The following is a 24,914-nucleotide window of genomic DNA, read 5'->3' on the forward strand; positions in this document are numbered from 1 at the left end:
AGGGTACTTGGTGGGTGTGTTTGATCATTCAAGGTGTCAGGGGAGTAAGTTTGGTGATGAAAAGACAGAGCAAGTGCCTGTGAGGTCGGGTCAGGGTGCAGGGGGAAGCCCTGAAGGTGTGGCAGGTACCAGGACTGGGTGTAAAGAGGAAGGACCAACCCTTCTCCCTCTGCCAAAGACCCCCATAAAAGCTACTGCTGGCTCCCTACACCCCCTGGTTATGAAGTCCAGGGCTCTGGATGGAAAAAATCCTCCTGCAGGGGGATCTTACTTTTCAGCTGACATCAAAATATTGTAGAATAATTGTAAAGTCCATGTTTTGTTTAGAAGTAACACCCATTGTACCAGAACAGTACTGTAAGATGCATCTAATGATATATCTATTAATTTCTGCTCTTCCAGCTGAGTAGACCTTTTCCACCCAATGCCACCCCACCTTGCAGTCAGAATTGTTATGGTTTTTAGATGATAAACCTTAAAAAAAATTGTACATTATAACAGCTGTTTGCTGACTTGGCAATTAGCAACTCAAACACACGTGCCCACTTTATAAACAGAAATGCAGTGGTAGGTTGGGCAAACACTGGAGAATCTACCCAACAACCTTATGTTACATTCTGCACCTCTCTGGGAAGTATCCTTATTTTTGCAGGTCTGTGACAGAAATATTTATCTCTGTCAATGCAATGTAAAAAACAGGCTTTTCGGTCAGCTCTGATTTCTGCAGGGACTTTTCAAATTAGAGTTTTATGAAGGAATGGAAGCCCTGGCCCCATGCAATTCCTCTGCTGTGGATGTACCAAAAGATGACCCACCAAAAGAACAGCCTTTTTTATCCCAAAGTAATTAGCCTCATGTTAGAGCATGTTAAATACATCTCTGGCCCTGCTGGGAAGGACTGAGCCACAATAATGAAGTACAGCTTTTCTGAAGAGTGCTTCTACCTCCACCTCCCTACCATGAATTTCTTTGCAATTACAGCCAAAGCACTTGGCTTTTCCCTTTGAAAAGAGGCTGAATTACACTGTCAGCTGATTAGGAAATAACTAAAGTTTCCAGACTTGAAATAGTGCTCAAGGCACTTGATAGGCAGCAAGTTTAAGTTAGTAAGTGCCCTGAGGGCAGGGCACAAGGAACAGCATTTCCACTGGTGTTCAAAACCCAAATCACAAACCTTTATCACTTGCTGTTCATGAACCTGATATGTGGCTCTGTGTAATCAGTTATTCCTCAGCCAATTAGCGATTAAAATGTAACACTGAGTTAGAAAAGAAATGAGTTACTACTATCAACAACCAGCTCTGCCACAAGAGGCAAATGTAACACTGACTGACCCCAGGCAGAGCATGGGCACAGAACTGCCAACCAAGCAGGGAAGAACAACCTTCATTGTAACAACCTGACCATTCCCAGTCCCAGGCAGAACAGGTGCTAATCTACACCAGGAGCTAGCAAAAACCTCCCTGGGACTGACCCACTTGTATTTAGGAACACCAGTGGATATAGAGAAGTTTGTTCTGTGTAAGTTGTATAGAAAGCTGAGAAATAGCACAGGTCTTCTGTTGGGCACAATAGGATGCATCTCACCTTTTTTCAAGTCCTGCATCTTTGCTGTGCAAAGGAGAGGATGCTTCCCAGTCTTAGGACACAGGTGATCTTACCTCTAGTACTTAACTCAGCATGACTTTAGGGCTACAGGGTCATTTGGTCTTTGCCTAGGCAGTAATTGTGAACCTCACAGACACTGCTTGTGTTTATTTGTATTATGATTTAAACAACAGAAATTGAACTTACTTTGCTCTGGGTTGATGTACTAATCCTGGGATCTCTTTATTAGATTTAAGTCTTGAGTTTGAACTGGCACTTTTTTCCTGAAACACACAAAAAGCACACAACAGCATCAGTATTTATTAAGCACACAGAGGTGACAGGCATTTGTCATCAGGGTGTCACACTCGGCTGGGTCCAGGCTCAACTGACTGAGAAAAGCTCAGCAAAAATGAAATTAAAGGTAACACAAGAGATGAAATGACCCCAGGTGGGCAATTTTTAAACACCCTGGGCTCAGTGGCATGTGGAATTGCCTCTGGGTCACTGGATGAAATCCAGGGATCAAACTCCATGCTGGCTGGAAACTCTCCAGTGGTCCATGGAAAATGGGGTGTGCTCATATAAATCAACAACAACACCAGCCTCCACCTGCACCAGAGCAAGGCAAAGCACTGGGAAGACAGTCCCAGAGTCACCCAGCACCCCCAGGCTGGCTCAGAACAGAGTGGGGAAACATCAGCATCAAAGAACTGCCTGCAGGAGGAAGCACATGTCAGATGTGCCGGGGAAGAGCAGCAACTGCTCAGCCACAAAACTGGGCACAAGGGGCCCAAAGAAGCAAATCAGCTCTGAAGATCCCCAAATTTAGGATGTGGGGCTGCTGGGGAGAGTCCAGAGAAGGCCTCAGAGATGTGCCAAGGGCTGGAGCCCCTCTCCTCGGGAGCCAAGCTGGGAGAGCTGGGGGTGTTCACCTGGAGAGGAGAAGGCTCTGGGGACACCTCAGAGCCCCTCCAGTGCCTAAGGGGCTCCAGGGAGAGGGACTTGGGACAAGGGATGGAGGGAAAAGACAAGGGGAAATCACTTCTCTCTGCCAGAGGGCAGGGATAGATGGGATATTGGAAGGAATTGTTCCCTGTGAGGGTGGGCAGGCCCTGGCACAGGGTGCCCAGAGAAGCTGTGGCTGCCCCTGGATCCCTGGAAGTGTCCAAGGCCAGGTTAGAGGGGGCTTGGAGCACCCTGGGCTAGTGGAAGGTGTCCCTGCCTATGGCAGGGGTGGCACTGGATGGGCTTTAAAGTTCCTTCCAAGACAAACCAGTCTGTGTTTATAGACAAGAACACAACCCTGTCCTTTGCAGAGGACCAGAACCATTAAAAACATCTTAAAAAAGGCCTGGGAGGGGAGAGTTGAGAGCCAGCACTGCTTGGTAAGACCTCCTCATCATGTCACGAGCTTTTGTAACCCAAAACTTAATGCAAACACGTATCTATTGTCTCCAAAATCCTTCAGAGGGATACAGCCTCTTCCAGATCTTCCCAGTGCCATGTGTTAGGGAAAGCTGCTGGTGCAGATGGGAGAGGTCTGAGTCAAATCTTAGAGCTCACACACTCCACAAATCCCTCTGTATTTCTTAGGCATGTCACACCCATGGCAATTTAAGAAACATAAACCCAAGAATCAGTGTTTTTGTGGGTAATTTTGGTGGTTTTATTTAGCCTTATTTAGTCTTTGAATGTTTGAATCACACAAGATTTTGGAAAGGGCTACTAAATCACTGAATTAAAAAAAAAAAAAAAAGAAAAGGAGGCTGTCTAGCAGTTAATATTTTAATGAATAATTCTACAAGGGCTGTAAACATCAACTGCCTCAGCATATTTAACACTGTTTAATGCATATCTTCTAATCCTCCTAACCAGGGAACAGTGCCTTGCATGAAAATAGCAGTGAGAGAGAAACAAGCCCTTCTTCCAGCCTTAACAAGGGTGTCTGTGTTTGCTACACCCCACCAGCCACTGCCTGCTCAGGATCCTGTGGTATCATGCCAGAGCAGCAGAACAAAAACCAAAATCACTTTTTTCAAAGCATCTTCCAGTCTTAACAGTGCTAGGAGGGTGTGACACGTACATGTTGTGTGTGATGAACACATGTGCACACAGACACACAACCCATGAGCTCATGTCTGACTCACATGGCTGTCAAAGCAAAACAAAAAGAGAGGGATGGGTGTCAAGGAGAAGACAACAAAGCCATAAATCAGCTAAACCCCAGCCTCTTGCCTTTATCCTCAGATCTACTCCATGGGATGGGAAAGGGAAGGGAAGACTCTGATCTAGATCTCCTGTGTTGGAAGCTGTGATAAATCAAGGCAGCACAAACTCAGCTTTCCACATCTCTGCTCATGGTTTGGTGTCAGTGCAGCTCTATCAAGAGCTGGAGTCAGTCCAAATCCCAGCCTAAAGAAACTTCTGGCACTTAGGAACAAATAGAAAGACACAAGAAAAGTATATGCTGCCTTCTCACTGTGGGTCCCAGAGCAATATTCAGATTATTAACTGACATGCATGGGAAAAGAGAAATAAAATTCCTGTTTAGTTGACTTCAAGATTCCAGAGTTTACTCTTTCCCTCCTATTGCTCCTGATAATTACCACACCTCAATTATCTACTGCAATTCTCCTATTTAAGCAAAGAGTATGTTACCTTCTCCATCTGTTGCTCAGCAGGAGCAGACAGAGAAGGAAGAGTTAAGAGAAAAATAAAACCCAAGCAGGTCTCAAATTGGCTCATTGCTTTGTTTATAACTCTTATTTACGGCAGTGATATTTCACTGCACTGATCGAATTATTGGCTTGGATAAAAATAGACATTCAAAAATAATTCTTCCAAATGCAAACAAATAGAATATTTTTTCTCATAGCTTTGAAGACAAACTGACTCATCAGAAATTAATGGCTTGGCTTCTAACACTAAGCTAACAAAAACACCTTGAAATGCTTTAATGCAGTCAGATTGTTCTTCCAGACTGACTTGACTTTGGCTGAAGGGTCACTTCTGGCAGTCCAATTTTCTCCCTCACTTAACATTAAGTAAGTTACCACGCACCAAAAGAACCACAACTGGTTTTAGAGACTTAATCTGTTGTAAATTGAAATGAATATGCAGAAGTTTGGTTTTAATCTAGCTCCGCTTATAAGGATTATTTACAATAAATGCAGTAAATGCTGCCTCACACCACAGGCTTGAAAGAAAATCCCCCAGCATGCTGCACTTGTAGAGCAGCAGTAGCAAAAAAGGAGAATAGTGGACATTTTATTCCACATTATTTTGCAATTAATCATTATCAAGGTAGGGCTGTCATCCAATCAAGGTGATTTTATGTGATAGATTTGTTAATTATTGTTAATTCCTCCATAAAGGATGCACCATCTCCAGGATTTCAGGGCACTAACAGATGGCAGTGACTCTGCTGCCAGATGCTATTAACACAGCAACAGCCACTACTGCCATTATAATTAAATATCTGTCAACATTTCTCTTGATGCCTCCCCTCTGACAAGCCCATTTCTAGAGACATGTGAACTTCATTTGAAGTGTTTTGCTTTTCTTCATAAGGCCGCCACAGATTGACTCATGTAAGCTGCTAACAGTCCTTATAAAATAATATTCCTGATTTATATCAAGATGACACTTTTCTTCAAAGGAGCCAACAGCACCTTCAGCTGCTTTCTAGACCCAAGCAAATCATCATTAAAGTGAGTTAGAGGAAAAATGAAGTATTTGTTTTCTTTTTATACCATAAAATATTCTTAAAAATAATTGTATCTGAAAAGGAGGAAGCAAATGCATCAGTTAGAAATGGACTGAACGATGAGATGTTAAATTTCAATATGCCAGCCCAGCGCTTTTTGACCTCACTCAGTCATGAGCACCAGCCTCAGGTAGTAATACCTCACATGGGCTGTCTGATCCATCAGGATGAACAAGGGAGAAGCACTGACCCATGAGATTTACTCGTTTCCTTGCTTTCTATGTACGTAAGGGCTCATTTTTTGTGCTGTCCTTTGGCAGAAAGAGAGCCTCTCTCTTTTTCTCTACCTACCTGGAAGCAAAACCACCTGAAAACGTCATTTAGAGTAACTTCATAACGAAGGGGCAAATCAGATATGTAAAAATCTCAGATACTAGTCAAAGGAGATTATTGTTGGATGCAATTTCATCAGAGGAATCACATTAGCCCTGCCAGAATGTGTACAGGCATCCAGTCCAGGAGGGTGTCCTGGGCATGGCATGGATGGTGCTGACACAGGAGTCTGCTCTCCCCCTCTCAGATCCCCACAGGGAATGAGGGATGATGAAAACCAAGGACCCATCTGACCATGGGCTTTGGAAGCCAGGCTGGGAAGGAGCTCGGTGTGCACACACCAAGCAGTGCCTCACAGGATCACAGAACATCCTGACTTGGAATGAACCCACAATGATCCTGGTCCTGCACAGGATAATGATCCTGTCAGAACCACACCATGAGCTCCAGATGCACATCACCCCCACAATGTACACCAGACCCTAGAGGCAGGGCTTAGCAGTGAATTTAACCATCAGGGCACACGGGCAGGAATGGATTCTGGTGGTCAGAAGACACCTAACAAAGACATTGTCACCACGCTCCCTTGGCTGTCCTGCTGCTGGAGCACCTTGATCCTCGCAGGGAGGACTTGAAAACATGGCTGGTTATCTGTGCATTTGGGTGAAGCTTGAGGTCACATTTCGTAATAAAAACCTTGTCTTAAATGGAATGTTTTAATAAGTACTCCTGCTGTGTCAGGTCAGTATCTCCTCAGCCCAGCATGAAGGAGTTGCCCATGAGGCCCCACCCCTGTCAGTATCTTCCATCCCTGGAGATGTCTCAAAGCTGTCTGGACTTGACTCTGGGCAGGAGGTTCCAGATAGCCCTGCTTGAGTCATGGGGCTGGACTAGAAGACATCCAGAGGTCTCTTCCAACCTCATCCAGCCTTTAGTTCGGTGATAAATTATAGTCAGAAACTGGAAAAATCCCACTTTTGAGTAGGTTTGTTGAGTTTTATCCCCAGGCAGCAGTGGGAGAGACTGAGGCCATTCAGGCATGCAAGGGGAAGGCAGCAGCAGACACAGGGCCTGGCATTCATTTTAGAAAAAAAACCCAATTCTGCAAACCCAGCCAGCATCACGCAGTGCGTCTGCACTGACACGGGGAGTGTAACCCAGGCTTGGCAGGGAAAAATCCTGTGCTTTCATCAGGGATCCAAAACGTGTTCCAGAGGGCAGACCTCATCCTGAAACCAGCCACTTAATGGAGCTCAATGGAGCTCCTCCTTCCCAGGGAAAACTACTGTACTGGGAAATTCTGCTGTCGGAACTCCAGTTCCTGGAATGCAATATGGAAGATTTGTAAAGCCCCCTCCAAAAAAAAAAAAAAAAAAAAAAAAAACTCAAAATGGGATAAAAAACAGGTAAAAAAAGAGAAATGTGTAAATCCTGAGCAGCTGTCTGCAGCCCACCAAAAGGTCTCCATTGCTGAGAAAACAGGGAATGCTGCTTTCAGTGTTTATTTACCAGTCATGCAGAGGGGCACACACAGTGGTGCAGTAACACATTGGTAACTCTTTTTAAATGCTTTTGAGATCTTAAAAACTATGAAGGGATTGTTTTCAGAAGAACATCTAACATGCCCTTTACACTCAACTCAAGCTGCAAGAGCTCAAAAATCAGAAAAATCCAGCCCAAAGTATAAAGTCAGGGAAAAAATAAAGAAGAAAACAAAGGAAGAGGAAGGAAAAAGCTCCCTCAGAAGTGAGTTACAGGACTTCTGCAGTACCTAAATATAGTTCACCCTCAGCCCAAGTCAGTGGCCTTTGAGCTTTGGTGGAGGACATCATTGAAGAGCAGGGGATAAAAAAAGGAGGGCAATTCCCACCACTGAAGGGTTTTCACAGAGCTTCACAGAGTATTTACTAAGTCTAATGGCTACAACTTTCTAAACATCATCTTTTCTCCCAGTCAATATTAGAAAGTCTGGGCTAATTAGTTACAGTAATTCCAGTTAATTCTGTCGAGTAGAAGCCAAAAACCAGGGTTTTGTGTGAAAAGCAGACATGGAGCAGCAGCTGGCCTGACGACAGGAAATTAGGCCAGGTAAACAGATGAAATTACAAATAAGGCACATAAATGATAAATAAGTACTACCAATGAGTCCTGCAGGGAAACTCTTCCCTGCACACTGCCATCCTGCTCCCTTTCAGAGCTCTGAGCTTTTATCAACCCACATGGGTCAGTCCTTGGGGTTCTTTATAGCTTGGCACACTAAGGTCCAGAAAAATAACATCTGGATTTCTACCTCAAAGTTCCTTTCTGCAGACAGACTGATAAACCTCAAGGTGTCCTCTACAGAAAACAAGAGGTGTAATCACTGGTGAGATGCCTCTGTTGTGAAATATGAGGATTATGCTGCCCTGACAATCAGGGTTTTCTGGTTCCTTCAGCGCTCCTCTGCAGCACTCCAAAAGGTCAGCCAGGGTAAGAAAATGAGCATAGCAGAGATAAATAAAGCCAGAACACTTGTTTCCAAAGGTGCATGAAGTTTCAGGTCACATGGGAAATTGCCTTGCTCCTGCAGCAGGAGCCCTGCCCATCCGTGTAATAAACGCAGAGAGCACGGGCAGGAAGCAGGGGAAGGGACACGTCTGCAGGACTGCCAGCACGAGGGGACCTGCAGAAGGAAGATGGGGAACATCCCCTCCACCAACAACTTGGCACGAGGCTGAAAACTGTCCCTCACAGCTGTATGCCCCAGAAATCCAGGTGGCAAGGTGCCTTAGAGCATGAAGAACAGTGGCATCAGAAGATATCCAAAATACTGCAAACAAAATGCTGTGGGCAGGAAGGCGACCTGCTCTCCAGCTCTCAATAATACACCCGATCTTCAGTGGCTTTGGTACATCAGAGTGGTTGAAACTTTTACCTAGCAAATCAAAATCAGATAGAAAAAAGTTTAAAACTCCATTACTGATGACTTGGAAGACTAGGCTGACTCTTGAGGAAACTTCAGAAAACATTTGGCAACAAAAAGCACTTGGCAACCTTGCACTTCTGCAGGTATGTTGCTTTTCTGGATTGTAGAGCCACCCTAGATAACAAAACCTGGCTCAAAATTTAATTTTCTGCTTAATAAGCCTGTGTCATCAACTATTCTGTCTCTCTCACTCAACCAGCTTTTACAAAAATATACTTATTTATGGTAAATGTAGATATTACTCGTGGTCCCAGTTCTTCATGTGTGCCTCCTGGAGGCAGTTTTCCACCAAGTGCAGTAAAACAGAAAGAGCTGGCCATGAGCATGAAACAACAGGACTGGGTAAAGTCTGTGAAACATTTACAGCCAGGGACAAATGCTGTGAGAGGGAGTTGGGGTGTCAGGGAATTCCTGCTCCATGAAGGCACCTTGCTGGAACGGCAGGAGGGTTACAGCACCACAGTTTTGCAGAACTTTTTACTGGGATGGTTTTGAAGAGTTTTATGCCCTTCAAACATATATGAGAGAACACAGCTAGAGAAAGGGATGTGCCCTGCTTAAATAGCTGGGTCTACATTTTCAGCAGCTGTAGCAAATTCTTAAGCTGCTTTTCTAGAGCCAAAACTGGCCTTTTTCAGCCTGTTTTTGGAACATGCTCTACTTTAACCCTTTGTAAAATCAGTTTCCTGAGAGATGCCTTTACATACAAGCAAAGCCTCCTGAGATCTTTCTGTGCTGTCAAAACCAAACAAGACTGCAGATGCACACAGATCCGCCCTCACCTCCCTAATACAACGTTTGGGGTTACCATGTAGGATGGCCCCAATGAAATGATGGTGACCACCAAACAGCCACATTGAGGAGGTGTTAAAAATAGCAGCTGGTTCCCCCATCTGCAAACAACAGCATGGTGATGGTGCTTCCTCTGGAGTTATGGTGGTCACTGGCTTTGATCTGTCAACTGCAGCTTTGGGCAGACTATGCTTATTACATTTTTCTACTACATCCAAGTAGTTCCATAAAGTGCACTGACATCCTCCTAGATGTCAGGATAATGACAGTGTCCCATTAGCCAAGTCTTAACAGGGAATTTAGCAGGATACACCTAAGATGGAGCAGCTCAGCTGTGAGGAAAGGCTGAGAGAATTGGGATTGTTCGGCCTGGAGAAGAGAAGCTTCAGGGTGACTTAACTGTGGCCTTGCAGTGCCTGAAGGAGCCAAAAGGAAATGTGGAGAGAGACTGTCTACAAGAAACGGAGTGCCAGGACAAGGGGAAATGCTTCCCTCTGCCAGAGGGCAGGGATAGATGGGATATTGGGAAGGAATTGTTCTCTGTGAGGGTAGGCAGGCCCTGGCACAGGGTGCCCAGAGAAGCTGTGGCTGCCCCTGGATCCCTGGCAGTGCCCAAGGCCAGGTTGGACAGGGCTTGGAGCAACCTGGGCTAGTGGAAGGTGTCCTTGCCCAGGGCAGGGGGTGGGATGAGATAAGCTTAAAGGTTCCTTCAACCCAAATCACTCTATGATCCTATGAAGATACTTTTTCCCCATCTTGCTCCAACCTGGGATTTACAGGTTGGATGGAACAAGAGAAAACAAAGACGAAGTCCTTCTGAGTTTGTTGTTGTTGTTGTTAAGAGGAAAACCCAAACTAATTAAAGATGTGGTGCAAATTAAAAGATACTGTTATGACATAGATAAGCAGAGTGAAATGGTAGCAAGAAATTATGAATGATGTAACCCTGAGAAGTGAGGTAACAGAAAACCAAGAGTGATGCTACTCAGCAACACACATACATTCACTTCAGGAAGGGTTTGTGTGTTCCAAACCAGAAAGAATTCCCTACAAAAAGCTCTCATTCTTCCAGCACTGTCCAAGGCTCTAATTTTGAGATTTTTAGTAATTGCAATTATGTAAATGCCATTGCTGGAACATATTTTCAATGTCTGTATTTTCCTCCTCGCAGCGTCTGTTTTATTTGCATTAATTCTCAAATTTGCACCAGGCATAAGATTTAAGACCCAAGAGAATGAATAACAGCTCTTGCTACATGGCAAATTCCAGCATGCCTGGGTAAAGTGTGCATTTTAAAGGACATAATAGTTGGAATATTATTAAGTATCACATATGTACTATGACACACACGAGAAACATTAGGACTGCAGGAGAAGCCTTGCATCTGATCTGCGTATTTTGTACCACCTTCTCCTTGTTTTAGCAGTTACTTTTGACCAGCAGAAAGAATCATTATTGTTTCACAGACTACAGTGGCCTGCTCACTTACTGTGTTTCCAGTCCTCAGCTGTATAAGGATTTTGCCTGGATTCTCCCAACACATTCATCTGAGAGTAATACTGAGAAGAGAAACCATATACATCAGAATGGAAGACAATCATAAATGGCTTAAAATTTTTATAAGCCATTTAAATCAGTAATGGAGGCTGGGTCTTAAGTGTTTATCTCCTCTAAGCTTCCTTGGAAGAAGAGCAGGTAAATAAATGTAACTCTTAAGTGCTGGCAAAATGAGGCACCAATATATTCCAATGAGGTTGTAGAAATATAGCTCTGATACTCAGGGTGGTGCAGGTTAGAAGATATCCAAACCAATACATGGAGAAAAATTAGCCTAAAATTCAATTACAGACCTGGAAATACTCAAGTCCATTTAGGACATTAACAATGGGATTCAATGATCTCAGAGGTCTTTTTCAACCTTAGCAATTCTACGATTCTATCAACCTAAGATGACCAGTATTTCAGAGTCCCAAAATGACTGTATGCCTGTTATAGCCTTTAATATCCACTCTGCTTTTCCATCCTCTCATCTTCTGTATCCCCTCTTCCCAAGACCACTCCTCGTAGGTGGGAGAGGACATGGAAGAGACTCAAAATGAGCTCTGCCTTCCTCTTCCAGAAGGCAGCAAATCTTTCCTCCAGGAAAGGCTCACAGCCAGCCCGAGGTGGCTGTGTGCATCAGTCCCAGCAGTGCATAAGCCCAGCCAGGGCTGGGATTTGGTGTCAGCTCCCTTGGGAGTGACTGGCCATGGAAAAGGAGACACCATGCTGTGCAAGATCAGGCAAGCAGGGATGGATCCATCGTTCACCCACAAAATTTCAATGTCTCTCTCGATCAGAACATGAAATAGCTTAGTGAAACCCTACAAGATCAGTGTCCTCAGATCTTCACCTGGTATCAACCATCACAAAAGTAAGATATTTCAAAATACCACCCAATTGCACCACCCCAGGGCATATACCCAAACCACTCCAACAGATTTCTGTCTAACCTGTTCTCCAAACTCCCATCCCACAGGTTTTCCCAACAGTCTGTCTTTCATCTTACCACTTCCCTGAAAGTTCAAATATTTAACCTACTACCCAAGCTTTAATCCTTGCCTGATGCCTTCCTGCCTCTCTCAGGAGTCATGGAGAAACAACTATTGTCGTGCCTTTTAAAGCAACCTTTCCTATATTGGATGACTCGTTTCCTTCTGTATTTTTAGGCTAAACAAATCAATTCCTTCCATCTTCCATTACAGCTTACGTTTGCTAAGTATCCTATTCTTGTCACTCCCCTCTGGCTCTTCCCCATCTGCCCACATCTTTTCTACCGAGCACATTTCCAATTTCAGCCACAGTATTTAAAGCCCCTCTCAAGTCAGGATGGATCACATGCATTGCTGTATTTTTTTTTTTTTTATTCCTGTTTTTAATTCATTACCTCAAACAAGCGAGGTTGACCTACAACAAATACAGGGTGCACCTGTAAACTATGCATTCATACTCAAAAAAACTAAAGTAAAAGAATCTTGAAGGAGAAATTAGCTAAACTCACCTTCTCTAATGGCTACAAAACATTTGTGGTACAGTGCTCAAGATGTCTCTCATGCCAAAAAGTTGGTGGGGATGGTCTCTCTTCCTGTCTCAATGCTTGAAATATTAAACAAAACAATTTGGTGCTAACAGAAATATAAGGAAGTAAAAAATCCACATGTTCTATGATTCACAGTCCGTCAGGTCTCCTTAAAATTAACCAAAATCACATGCAACATGCAAAACAGGTGTTCTTAAATCATTTCAATTTTGCTATCTAAGCAAAACTGGCTTCCAAGTCTATAGTTGACTTCCTGCCATTTGCAGACACAAGTTTTAACACAAGCTCTATTTTCTTTTCAAGTGAGGTGAGTGAAAAGATAAGCACCTCTAAAATTTAACATGGTTGTCCCATCACAGGAATGTTGAAAAATGATGGACCAGCATGCCCCAAACAAGAAAGCTCTCTTCCTGAGTCAGAGTGCACTCCAATGCATGGTCATAGGCATAGTACTCACAAGGAGGAGAAAACTAGTTTAGTATGGAGATATGGCATCCTTTTTCACTGCAATGTTGTACTATTAGCATTCAATTACATCCCTACACTTAATTAGCTCCTTGTTGAATCTTAATGTGATAATGAGAACTTTAATTCAAACCATATACCATGTCAATGCTATGATCCTAACAGCAAAAATAGATTTTATTTAAGTCACCCAAGCCCCATAATTCCTCTTCCTTTTTATAACACTGTGATTCATATAAAAGCACAGCAGATGCATCAGGACAGGAATCTTCCCCAATTGCCACTAAAAAGATTAACAAAATCTATTTTGAAATCAAAATCAGTTTGCTGTGATTAATAGTTCTCACTTGTTCATCTCTCTGCAAATTGAAGAGCAGCAGAGATGGTGATCGAGGCTCTCTGGAGATCCTGTACCTATGATCAAGCACCTGGTTAGATCATTCATTCTGACAAAACTTTCACCTTTTTAACAACCCACAGCAGAGACCCCATGATATGAATCCCTCCCTTGGCCTTTCTATGCCTCACGCTTTATAAGCACTCAAAACCAGACTAGAGACCTACCAAACCCAGAACATCAAGACCCAGCAAGGAGCACACGTGACCTTCCAGCAAGCTCTTAAACTCTGTAAGATAAACAACGACAAACAGATCATGCAACTTAACAAAGAAAACCAAAAACATCACGCTTGGCACTTAGCAGCCAAATCTAACAATCTGACAAGCCCTAAACTTCCCAACCTGAAGGATTGCAAAAGCAGTTTTGAAACAAATGGAGGCACTAAGTGTGTGTGAGGATCTTGTGTTTCCCCCACCAGTGAAATGCAGAGCTGCTCTAATTCCCTGACTCCTCACGAAGAGCACAGCCTTCCACACCACCGAGGCTTTGGGATGCGGTCGAGTATGTCCTCAACAAAACATGCCTAAATTCACTGCTAACAGTTTTCCTGATGTAAACTTCAACACTTTGCTCCTGGATCTGCAAAGCACTTGAAGGACCAGAGGTCCTTAAATGTCCCTAAACACAGAGGTGCCTAAATCCCCTGCAGGTCAATGGTGCACAGGGCCACTCGCTGCTCTCCTGAATCATGGCCTGGACAAGTCTTCCAGCATGTGCTGAAGACTTATCTTGCAGTTATTAAACATGATGGTAACAGGAACGACTCCATGCTGGAAGGACTCTGTTTAGAACAGCTGGGTAAGGCCTGCAGGGAGGGAAAGCTGTCGGGGAAGATGGGCAAACAACCCGCCCCAGGAACAGCATCCTGTGCTACTGGCAAAATTGCTGAAATAACCTTCAGCAGAGAAAGGAAGGGCGAACAGCAGATGGGGATCACAAGATGAGGGCACATTTTATGATGCTTAAACTTCACTTAAACAACAGTGATCATCTGAGTGTAATGAGCAGAAGGAAATAGATTCCTTTCAGCCAAGGCTCTTGTACTCCTTTCTTCTAAATGAAGAGTCACACATGGCCTAAACTTACAGCTATAAATAAGCAGGTGGTAACATTGCACCGTCCTAATTAAGTTCTAGGGTCATTAAATCCTTTCTGTTACTATGCACAGAGCTTGCTGCTTTGCCTCAGCCATTGCAAGGCCTTGCCATGTGCTGCTCACCTGAGTTCTTGCCTCAAACCTGAGCTCCTGCACCCATGGACTCTTCTCCAGCCCTCCCATGGACTTTCCTGCTGCTGGCAGCAGCAAGTGAGCAAACTGTGACCATGCAGTCCCAGAATGGGATGGTTCTCAGCTCTCCTCCCCATCCCCTCACTTCTGAAAGGCCACATCACACAGCTCACTCAGCAGCTGGGGTGCAGGGAATGCTCAGGATGTTGTCAAGGCTTATCTGGGAAGACAAATGCTTAGATGATTAGTTAGTCTGTTCATAATCCTCAAATTCAGAGTTTAGTTTAAGCCCCAAATTCCTGGGGCTTAAAATGGCTTTCAATTAATTTTAATACTAGGCACGATGGGCCCTGGGGGAACCGCACAGCCACCACCATGGACACTTAGCACATGTTCTCCTGAACTGACCAGAAACTCTGGCCAGCACTAATAACACAATATGTGTTCTGAGAATATTTTTCAATACCTAAAGGTATTTATTTTCCTCTCATCAGGTCCCTCTCTCATTAAGAGTGCAACTTTGCAGTCAATTTGGAATCATGGAGTGGTTTGGGTTGGAAGGGACATTAAAGGTCATTCGTTCCAACCCCTGCCATGGGCAGGGACACCTTCCACTGTCCCAGACTGCTCCAAGCCCCATCCAGCCTGACCTGGGACACTTCCAGGGGTGGAGCAGCCACAATTCATGGCCATTTGACTGAGGTCTGACACTAAACAAAGAAGACTGCAGAAGAGAAATCACAGATGTATCAGGATAAAGTCCTTCATTCCAAACATTCAATAAGCTGGACTTCCCAAATGAATTAGGAAAGCAAATTTCACAGCATCATTATCTTGCTGAAAGACAGAAGGATCTCTCAAAGTGTTGTTTAAAATTCTTTAACATTGAAGTATTGATTTGAACACTGTAGAATTACTATTTATCACAAAAAACAGAGTACAGTGAATAATTTCAAGACAAGAAAAATAATAAAATAACTAGCAATATGATTTAATTCTACATGCAGTACTCTGCTTCTTGTTATATTTGGTCTCAGCTATCAGCCTAGTGTAAAAGCCAGCCAAGAATTCTTCAAGCCCTGCCAGAGCTACAAATACTGGCCAGAAATATTTGTCGTATCACAGCTCAGTTTCCAAAAAGTAAGATGCTGGACTTTTACAGCCAGAAAAATACAAGGCGCAAAGGACAATAAAAAATGAACTTACTTAATATTGTTGGAATGCATCAGATCAAACGAATCCAAGTACTCTTAATCCTGTAGGACTGCAGCACGACAAATATACTTCATTTAGATACTCAGCCCCCGTGAGTCAAACCAGTCTGGAAGATTCAGCCTGGCAATTGCTGGATGTTACTCAATTAGCATGAGGCAATGATTTCCAGCCCTCAGCAACCGAGGCAGCCTCCACCTCTGGAGAGCCAGACAGCTTTACCTTGAATTAAATGGATCGATTTTTCCACTGTGTGCACAGAACAGCATCGTCAGGCAATTTGAGTTCACCGGCCACGTTATTAATGGACTTTGCTAATTTTTTCAAAGCACTCATAAAATACAAAAACATGGTGTCTTATAATGACGTGTAATTGCAGCAGCAGCTTCTGCAACACGTGTATCTCCAAGGAGAATGTGTTGACACAGACATGCCCTTAAGAAGGTTGGGCTTTATCTTTCCTTACTGTCGGGTACAGTATCTTCAGCCACAGGCAGTCCTATTCATTTCAGCCAGCCCACCTGCTGCAGTGAGCCCTGCTCCCAGGAGAAAGGCACCAGCAGGAAAGAGTATCTCCCAGGGAAACCTCTTTGCTGTGTAATTCAGAACCCAGACATTCAGTAACACTAGTCAAGGTAAATCCCACGTACAAACCTAACAAATTAGGAAAACTTTAGGAACATTATTTCTTCATCTTGGATCAGGAAAAAATTAGGAGCAAACCCAAATTCTGCATCTTGGCTCAGTCACAGGTGTGCAGATGCCCAGTCTCCAAGCCAGTAAAGCTGCTCTAAGTTCCTGTTTTCACCCACCCTACTGTAAAGCACCAGCAATGCTCAGCTGTCCAACTAGAATATTCATCTACTTAAAGTGAAAAAAATGCCCTGAAAACTATCAATGACTGGAATCAGGAAAGTTCTTCAGATGATTTCATGTGTAAACATATTGAAGGTACTGACTCTGGAAGAAATGTAAAGCAGGATTTGTGTACTATTTTAAAGAGGGTGAGAAAACCCTTCTCCAAGCACATTTTGACATAATATAATGATGTCAAAAGTTCACTACTTACACGTCTGTGCTAATTGATCAGAGTGGCTGAATCTAAGCTTTGACTAATACCAAAGTGCAAAGCTGGCTGAGAAGAAGGTACTTTACAATGGAACATTGTTTAAATGGAGGAATACATCAAGTAGGATTTTGCTGGTATCTATCCTAGAGCTGGATTTTCACTAGGGACTGGGATGAGGAATAATAATGAACTGGAGACTACAACTGCTTTCCAAAACCCCAGAGAGTACCAAGCCAGGAAAGGCTCTGTTTTGCAGGATTCAAAGTTACCTTGACAACTTGGAGAGATGTCCTGAAAAAGTCAGGAGATCACTCCAACAAGTTCCATGTCCTAGTACACCTGCAGAATAACCAACAGGATACAATAATATATTGATATATCAATAATAAAATAACCAGCATGGAAGCACTAGCTTATGCAGTAGCTCTGCTGGACAGGATCTAGAAGCTTGCTGGACACCTGCCATGAATATCCTGCTCTTGCAACCAAGCCAGGCCTCGTCCTGATGAATCTAGAAGCTGGGATGGCTGCAGAATGAGTGACTTGGCTACAGCCACCAGGAAGGTGTCAAAGAACAAGAACGACAACAGCTCCACATGAAGTGGAGAAAACACTCCATGGACCAGAGCTCCAAGGTGACAGCAGTGAGACAATGTTCTCCTGCTCTCCATACCTACCACCACCCCAAGGACCAACAAATGGATCAGCAACACGGGGATCTGGATGGTAAAGTGTTTAACTAATACTATGATGGCAGAGCTCCAGCCCTTGCCCTGTATTCTTCACAATTCCAACATGCCTTCCCTTCTCTATCAATCTTATTCCTAGCTATCAATCCTATTTCATGCATTCTCGATCCTTTTCCTAGTCCACTCCCACAACTTTGTTCCTGACAACTTCTTTATTCATGTAAGGCAATAAGCTTGAAACAAGAGCAGAATAATTATTTGGTATCTCCCACCCCAGTGTTAAGTTCCTCTAAACTCAATCACGAAGAACCGCTGGCAGCTCCCTATTTGACAGCAAGATACACCAAAGTAATAAGTGATTTCACATTCTGCTTTTGAAGACAAGCTATTAAATTCACATACTGTATTACTTTAATCAAGAATAGTTAATTAAGCTGTTCCCCTGATATGAATTTTTATCATTCTGCACCAGCCATACATCACATTTTTACGACTCAGACTGGGCCCATGCTGCATGTTTGCAATCTGTCTTTCCAAATTAATCTGTCACCACTTGTAAACTCAAAGTGGATCCAATATATTTGGTCTCAAAGGTAACTGGGCCAAGTTCGGGGACAGTGGGGACTGGAGAGTGAGTGATGCTGAAGCACCACTTCACAAAAGGGTTTCAATGAATTACAAGCCACATGACACAAAAAACACACTGTTAATATTTTAGTCTGTTTGCCTTGTTTTATTTCCTTAAGTGAACTCGGCTTCATGTTCTATGCTACCATTCATAAAAGCATTTCAATAACTTACATGCTCATAGTAATCATCAGCATCCATAATGCAGGAATCATAAGTGCAGGCCATAAAGCAAGGGAGATCTGGAGTGTCAGGTTATTAAAAACATGAACAAATTATATGAATCTAAGTCTAAATTTATTACAAGCAAAAACCCCCCAACAACTTCCTGTGCCCAGAGCTTAAGGACAGGCTAATAACACAATGTTTTTCTAGAAAAACAGACTTCAAACACAGCAGCCAAGGAGCCAGATATGGATCTCTTATCTTTTACAAGTACTCACAGAAGTAGAATAGAAAAAAAGAAAAATGACATCACTGTATGACTATGTGACTTAATCATACGAAAATAGGTTTAGGAAGTAAAAAAGTGAACAAAATGAAAACTTGGACAAGATTTTCAAATATTAACTGGGAATATTCTGTTATTATGCTGTGAGAAGTTGCTGGAATTTACCCCCAGGAAAATAAGGAACATAGAGAAGATGTGTCATACCATCTAGCCTTTTGTGAATCTATGCCATCAAGTCAAGCCAAGCCTTCCATAATCCCATCCAACCACTTTTATTTAGGTTTTCTAAAAGGTAGACTGATGAGGTTTGATGTGAGCTGGCTCTTTTCACACCTCACAACTTTACTTTTTTTTTTTTTAAGGCAATACAACCAAAGGAGGTGGTTTAACATGGGACTACTGGATCCCCAGCTCCATCAATAACCCACTGAGCTGGCCCTGGCAAAGTCCCTGTCTATGGAGACAAAAGGAGAAGCACATCAGGGTACTTAGGTCACTTATCTTTTAATGAAGATAGAAAAAACTACTATATTTTGTTTATTGTAGTGAGAAATCAAGTACAGCCAGAGAAACAGTTACCAAAACCCAACCAGGCCCACAAGGAATATGTAAGTCCACTCCAGGAGCCCTTGAATTGGCTCTTGGGCCTTCTATGTGTTTTCCCCATTTAAGAGATTTGTTTAGATAAACTCACAAATATGGGTGTTTACACAGCATGACAGAATGGTGTATTTAGAGATTTTAAGTAGAGGAACATTTTTTCAGGCTCATCACAAAATGAAAGCATGCCAAACTTTAACTAAAGAAACATGTTCTAACACCGAGAAACTTTTATAATTAATCCTCTCTTTAAATCATCTCAGAGAGAGTTATGAGTCTAATTACCGTCAGTTGAGAAATTGCTCATGTTACCGAAATGGCTGAAACCAGACCCTGGGTAACAGACAATCTGAATCCCTCCCATCCCATGACCAATTTACAGCTAAGCCCTGACTCACTGCATTAAGTCCAAAAATATTTCTCGGCATTAGCGACAGCTCATTGCGGGAGGAACAACGGACACGGGCGTGGGGGCAAAAATCCCCTCCGAACTCCACTGCTTCACAGAAGGGCTGAAGATAATACATTGCTAAAAAAGCCTTTTTTTGATGTTGTGTTGGTTTTTTTTTTAATAAGATCACCAGGGCTATTCTTAGAGGAGTTACACGGTGTGCAGGTTGCAGCGAGCGAAGGCTTGGCCGGCGGCCAGCCCTGGCTGGGTTTGCTGCGAGGCTGAGCGATGCCTTAGCTTGGGAAGAGATTTCTGCTTGCTTTTCTTATGAAGAAAAGGAAAAGAGGATGCAGAGAACTCCATACACAACCAGCTAAGAACGAGCTGTACTCTGGGAAGATGTGCCACTGTCTCCTCGTCGTCACCCAAGGCCTGTTTCAGTGCTGAATGTTTTCCCCAGGAAGGAAATGAGTGTAAACACTTCAGAGGCAGCGTTCCCATGCGGATGTTATTCTTTGGAAAAGCTGGGCAGGATGCAGTGACTTAGAGAGCCAGGAGATCTCCAGCAGCAACAAATCCCACAAATATACAAGCTGCTAAACTTGTGAATGCAGCCAAGCCCTTACAAAAAAAAAAAAAGTAAGGCACGTTTTGACCTTGACTCACTCTTAGACACTCTGAAGCAACTTGAAGCTGGTAATTTCAGAGCCTCACCAGTAAGCTGAAATGGCTGAGATTTCCTATGCCTAGCTCAGGTGATTGCTTGTCTATGGAAATGAGCTCTCCAACTCTACAAAGAAGTTGCTGATGCCAGAGAAGTTGCTGACACCCCATCCCTGGAAGTGCCCAAAGCCAGGCTGGCAAGGCTTGGAGCAACCAGGGATAGTGGAAGGTGTCCCTGCCCAAGGCAGGGCTGGAACTGTACAATCTTTAAGGTCCCTTTGCACCCAAACCAGTCTGTGATTCCATGAAAAGGAAAGGGTAATCTGGCAAACTCACAGCATTTCAGCAGAAGTGCCACACTACCAGCATTGCTCCAACCAAAACACCCTCTGTGTTCCACCACACCTGAAAGACAAATCTGTCCCTCCTCTCTTGCACAGCAGCTTTGTTTCTTTGAAAGGCTAAAGGAAAGGAGAAAACAAAGGGAAAAGGGCAGCTTGACAGCACTCCCTCCCAAACTGCCCCACCATGGAGCCCAACATCCAAATGTTCACAGAATCACAGAGTTTGGGTGGAAGGCAACTTAAAATCCATCTCATTCCACCCCCAGCCATGGGCAGGGACACCTTCCACTATCCCAGGTTGCTCCAAGCCCTGTCCAAAATGGCCTTCTTGGACACTTCCAGGGATCCAGGGACAGCCAAAGCTTTTCTGTGCAACCTATGCCAGGAAGAATTTCTTCCTAATATCCAGTCCAACCCTGCCCTCTGGAATTTAAGGCCCTTCCCCCTCAGTTTTGTCACTCCAGACCCTAGTGCCAGGTCCCTCTCTCTTGTAGGCCCATACTGGGGGAAGAGGACAGCACAACATCCCTGTGTCACAGAACTTTCCCCTCACCATGTTGTGCCTTTTTTTTAAACACCCTGGGCTTTGCAAACTCCCCCCAGCTCACTGTCCTGGAAGTACAAGGATTTTGGAATAAAAGCACCCGTTTGGATAAACTTCTGGGGAAGCACTGGTAATATGTGAGCCCATTCTTGCTGTGTTTGCAGGCAGAGCAGCTGCTTCTGATTCCCAGCACTTGCCTTCAGGTGCTGCTGCAATACAAACTGCATTTAAATGCATATACACACACACACAATTATAATATGATTACCTTATTAAGAAGCACTGGCTTTGTGTTCCCATGCAGAGATTATCTGTTGGCTTAATTTTTTTTTTAAAGCTGCCTGTCTTTTGATGGTATCCCATGGAAAGATTACATATTAGATAGAGCAGCACATGGTCCACACAGGCCAAATGTGGGAGATGAAAGCAGAGCACTGAGAGCTCTGTTTGAGCTCCAACACTGCTTCTTCCAGGAGCAAGGAACAAATAATTTAAAGCAAAAAAGGATTTTCTTCTCAGTGAGAACAATCATGAAGCTGAATATTACCTTAGGTCAGTATTACCTTGGTATCTGTATAAACCACTGCTTTCTATTAGGAATTATTCATGAATTATTCAGGAGAATTTTTTAACATACCTAGATGTAATTCCAAACTCTGTACGCACAAGAGTCTGAATTATCTGCTCAGCTTTTCAGAATATTGAAATACTTGCCTTTACTGGCATAAACTTATTTCCATAGAGATTTTCTTTCCATCCCTGACTTCTTACTTAAAAAAATCCTGAACTCTTGAACGTTATACTCTTGCATTGTTTCCCCTCCTCCCAGTCCAATTTCTTACTCTTCTTTCCACCAGCTGAAATGCAGAAATCCCTTCCAACACACATTTGAGTCTCCCAGCTGCCTGCAGAGCAGCTGGTCTTGGCTATCCACAAAATCAAAGGGAAACAACCAAAGTCCAAAAGCTCAATTATAGTGAAAAACAGACGAGGCTGAGCTTCTTCCAGCCCTGGTGTAGGAATACACAATGCAGAAGGATGGATACACTCACTGCTTTATTCCTGGAGGTGGCTGAAGCACCTCTAGCTCAGCTAGAGGCAGCCCAACTCTTTTTTCCTGGGGGGCTGTACACCCATCCTGCTTTAATCTGCCTGCTTTAATAAATCCCCTCCCTTGTCTCACCCACCTGCTCCCTGAGGGTCACGCCGTGGCTGCACAGCACAGAGCAGCACAGAGCCCTGGGCAGGCTGTGGGTGAGGCTGCTGTGCCCTTCCCAGAGCTCCCAGAACATGCACACAGCTGAGTGAGCACATCCCGAGTTCACACCAGGTCCTCGGGAAACCTGGATCTGCCAATCCTGTCACCCTGAGCACACAGCAATTAAGGCTAAAGAACCTGTTAATGCAGCTAATGAGCTTCCCCAGCAGCTCCTTCCCTCTCTCTACAGAAGACACCACAAATCAACATCTTTCCTGCTGATGTGTGCCCTCACATCCCAAAAAGCCTAAGCCTGGGTAGCCCAGCCCCTGCCCAGCCCCTGAATTTCCCTGGAAGAATTAAGAAGAAAAGAAGTCCACTCAAAAATGTTCACCACAGTTTCAAGTAATTTTGAGCAAAACACCATTTTCTCCATGACAAACATGAAACATTTCCCACCTTCCCACATCTAGTGGTGAAGTACAACCAAAATATGGAACAAGCAAAACTCCAGCTTGCAGTGGTGGGAATGCTCCTCCTCAAAGATGATGTGAGCATAAAATTGCCTAATAGATAGAAAGCTAACCAAAGCAGTGACTATTGAAACAGGAAAGTAACATTTCATGCTCCTTAGTACAAAAGACATTGTCTACTTGAAGCTTAGTTAAATAACTAGTGCTACAACTTGTGCTACTGGGAGTACTCCTCACTCTTGGATCTTCTAGTTTATGTTGCCTATAAAGGTATTTTTTAACATTTCTTACTAAATAACCAGCATGAATGGGGAAAAAAAAAAAACAAACTAAAAATAATTTAGATGATGAAAAAAGCCTCATGTGGATTGGATTGGAGAAAAATGGCATTTTTGGTATAAAACAGGAGACAAAACCCAAGTTATTTCAAAACAATAATGGTACAAAGTGGACTGGGAGCTCCTGATTTTCTAATCCCAGAACAGTGGAGCAACAGGGCTTTTAAAAAATAGTGGCAAATTCAAAGCTGAAAACATTCATTTGAAAAAATAAGTTAGAACACTGTCAAATAATGACAACTCTGGATTATGCAACACACTGCTATCCTGTGCTGTTTGTGGCAAGAAGAGAAGTTCAGTGCTGCAGAGAGCCCTCTGAGTCTCTTCTCACCTCTCCTAGTGGTTCTTCTGCTCCTTTTTTCCTTTCTTGTCACGTTTTTCCCTTCCTTCTTTATCCCTCCAGTCTCTTCCTGGGATGGTCACTTAACTCCCACTAACACACATTCCTCTTTGGGCTCTGGACTGCTTTAAGGTCCCTTTCAACTCAAATCTTCTGAGATTCTATGGTTATATCTCCAAAACTGGGTGCTGGAGATGTTCACATTTTTCATTTGACTAGCTTCAAGTTCACCTCCTTTAACTGCCCTTCAAAGACATCAGTTAGGAAAGCTTGCAAAAGAAAACACTTTCTACTGAAAAAAATACCTGCAGTAATAAACAAGGTCCAGCCAGAACAGCGACTGTACAAAGGATCTGCCTGAAACCAGCCCCAAAAATCACACCCTTCCAAGGGCTTCACCTCAGCTTCAAAACATCAAAATTAATAAATTCATAGAACCAGGAAAATCCCTCTAAGATCACTAGTCAAACCATTGACTCAGCACTGCCAACCCCACCACTAACCACCTCCCCAGGCACAACATTTGTACTGGTTTGGGGTCTAAAATGGCACATCCCTCCCTCCCTTTTCCAGATGCAATACTGTATTCACACTGAAACTGAGAGATCACAAAGGCTGTACGGATAAACATCTAATGAAGCACCCGTGGATGAACTTGTTGTTATCTCCATGCTCTACAGCAGTCTAAATTAGCACCTCACCAGATAGGGATATCCCAGACCCTAGATTTCCACCACAAACACTTTGACTCAAGGAATCCCTGAAAAGAAAGTATGAGCAGACCACATTATATCTATAATTAAATGTGAACAGATGAAAGGCTGAATTACTTTGCCACTGTCACAAGGAGGTCAGGAGATCACAGCTCACCAGTGGTCAGGAGTGCTCCAAAGTGGGACTCTCAGGGCATAGAAGCCGCCTGGATTTACAGCTTTAGTCTCCATCAGTGACTTCTGATGATTTTCTGCATGACCCATTCTGCCTGAATCTTGCCTCATCCTCTGTTCCAAAACAGCAGAGTTAATAATTAACACCTACTAGGCAATTGCTGAATAGCAAGTACCAGAGGATACAGAGAGCTTCTCTTGCTGACAGCTTGCAAAATCCTACACCTCATCTTTCTTAAAGCTTCAGTTCTGCAAGTGTGGAGATGCTCATGTCCTTTAAAAAAAAAATAAAAATAATAAGAAAGAATCTGAAGGTTCCTGGTCCTCACAATTGTGGAAGAAACTCTTAAATCAAGAACCTACCACCTTGCCATGACTGCTGACTCCTCTGTTTCACCAACAGCTCTGTGTCCATCCTCCTCAAAAGCATCAGCTTTCCCAGAGAGGGGGGGGGAAACCCCAGGCAGAAACTCACGTGTTAAAATGATACAGGCATGGAAACAACACAACCTGTATGGAAAATGATCTGC

General features: G+C 43.5%; 1 protein-coding gene across 2 annotated transcripts in view; it reads right to left on the reverse strand.

Annotated features, from left to right (window-relative positions):
* The window catches only part of C9H1orf21 (chromosome 9 C1orf21 homolog), a 105,504-nt gene that overhangs the window by 11,340 nt on the left and 69,250 nt on the right, over positions 1-24,914 (reverse strand). For both annotated transcript variants that reach the window (XM_053984545.1, XM_053984544.1), the window contains exon 4: positions 1,795-1,871. In XM_053984545.1, coding sequence (XP_053840520.1) covers positions 1,795-1,871 — 77 coding nt within the window. The remainder of the gene's footprint in view (positions 1-1,794; positions 1,872-24,914) is intronic.

The sequence above is a fragment of the Vidua macroura genome, chromosome 9 (assembly GCF_024509145.1).
Source record: "Vidua macroura isolate BioBank_ID:100142 chromosome 9, ASM2450914v1, whole genome shotgun sequence".
Lineage (NCBI taxonomy): Eukaryota > Metazoa > Chordata > Aves > Passeriformes > Viduidae > Vidua > Vidua macroura.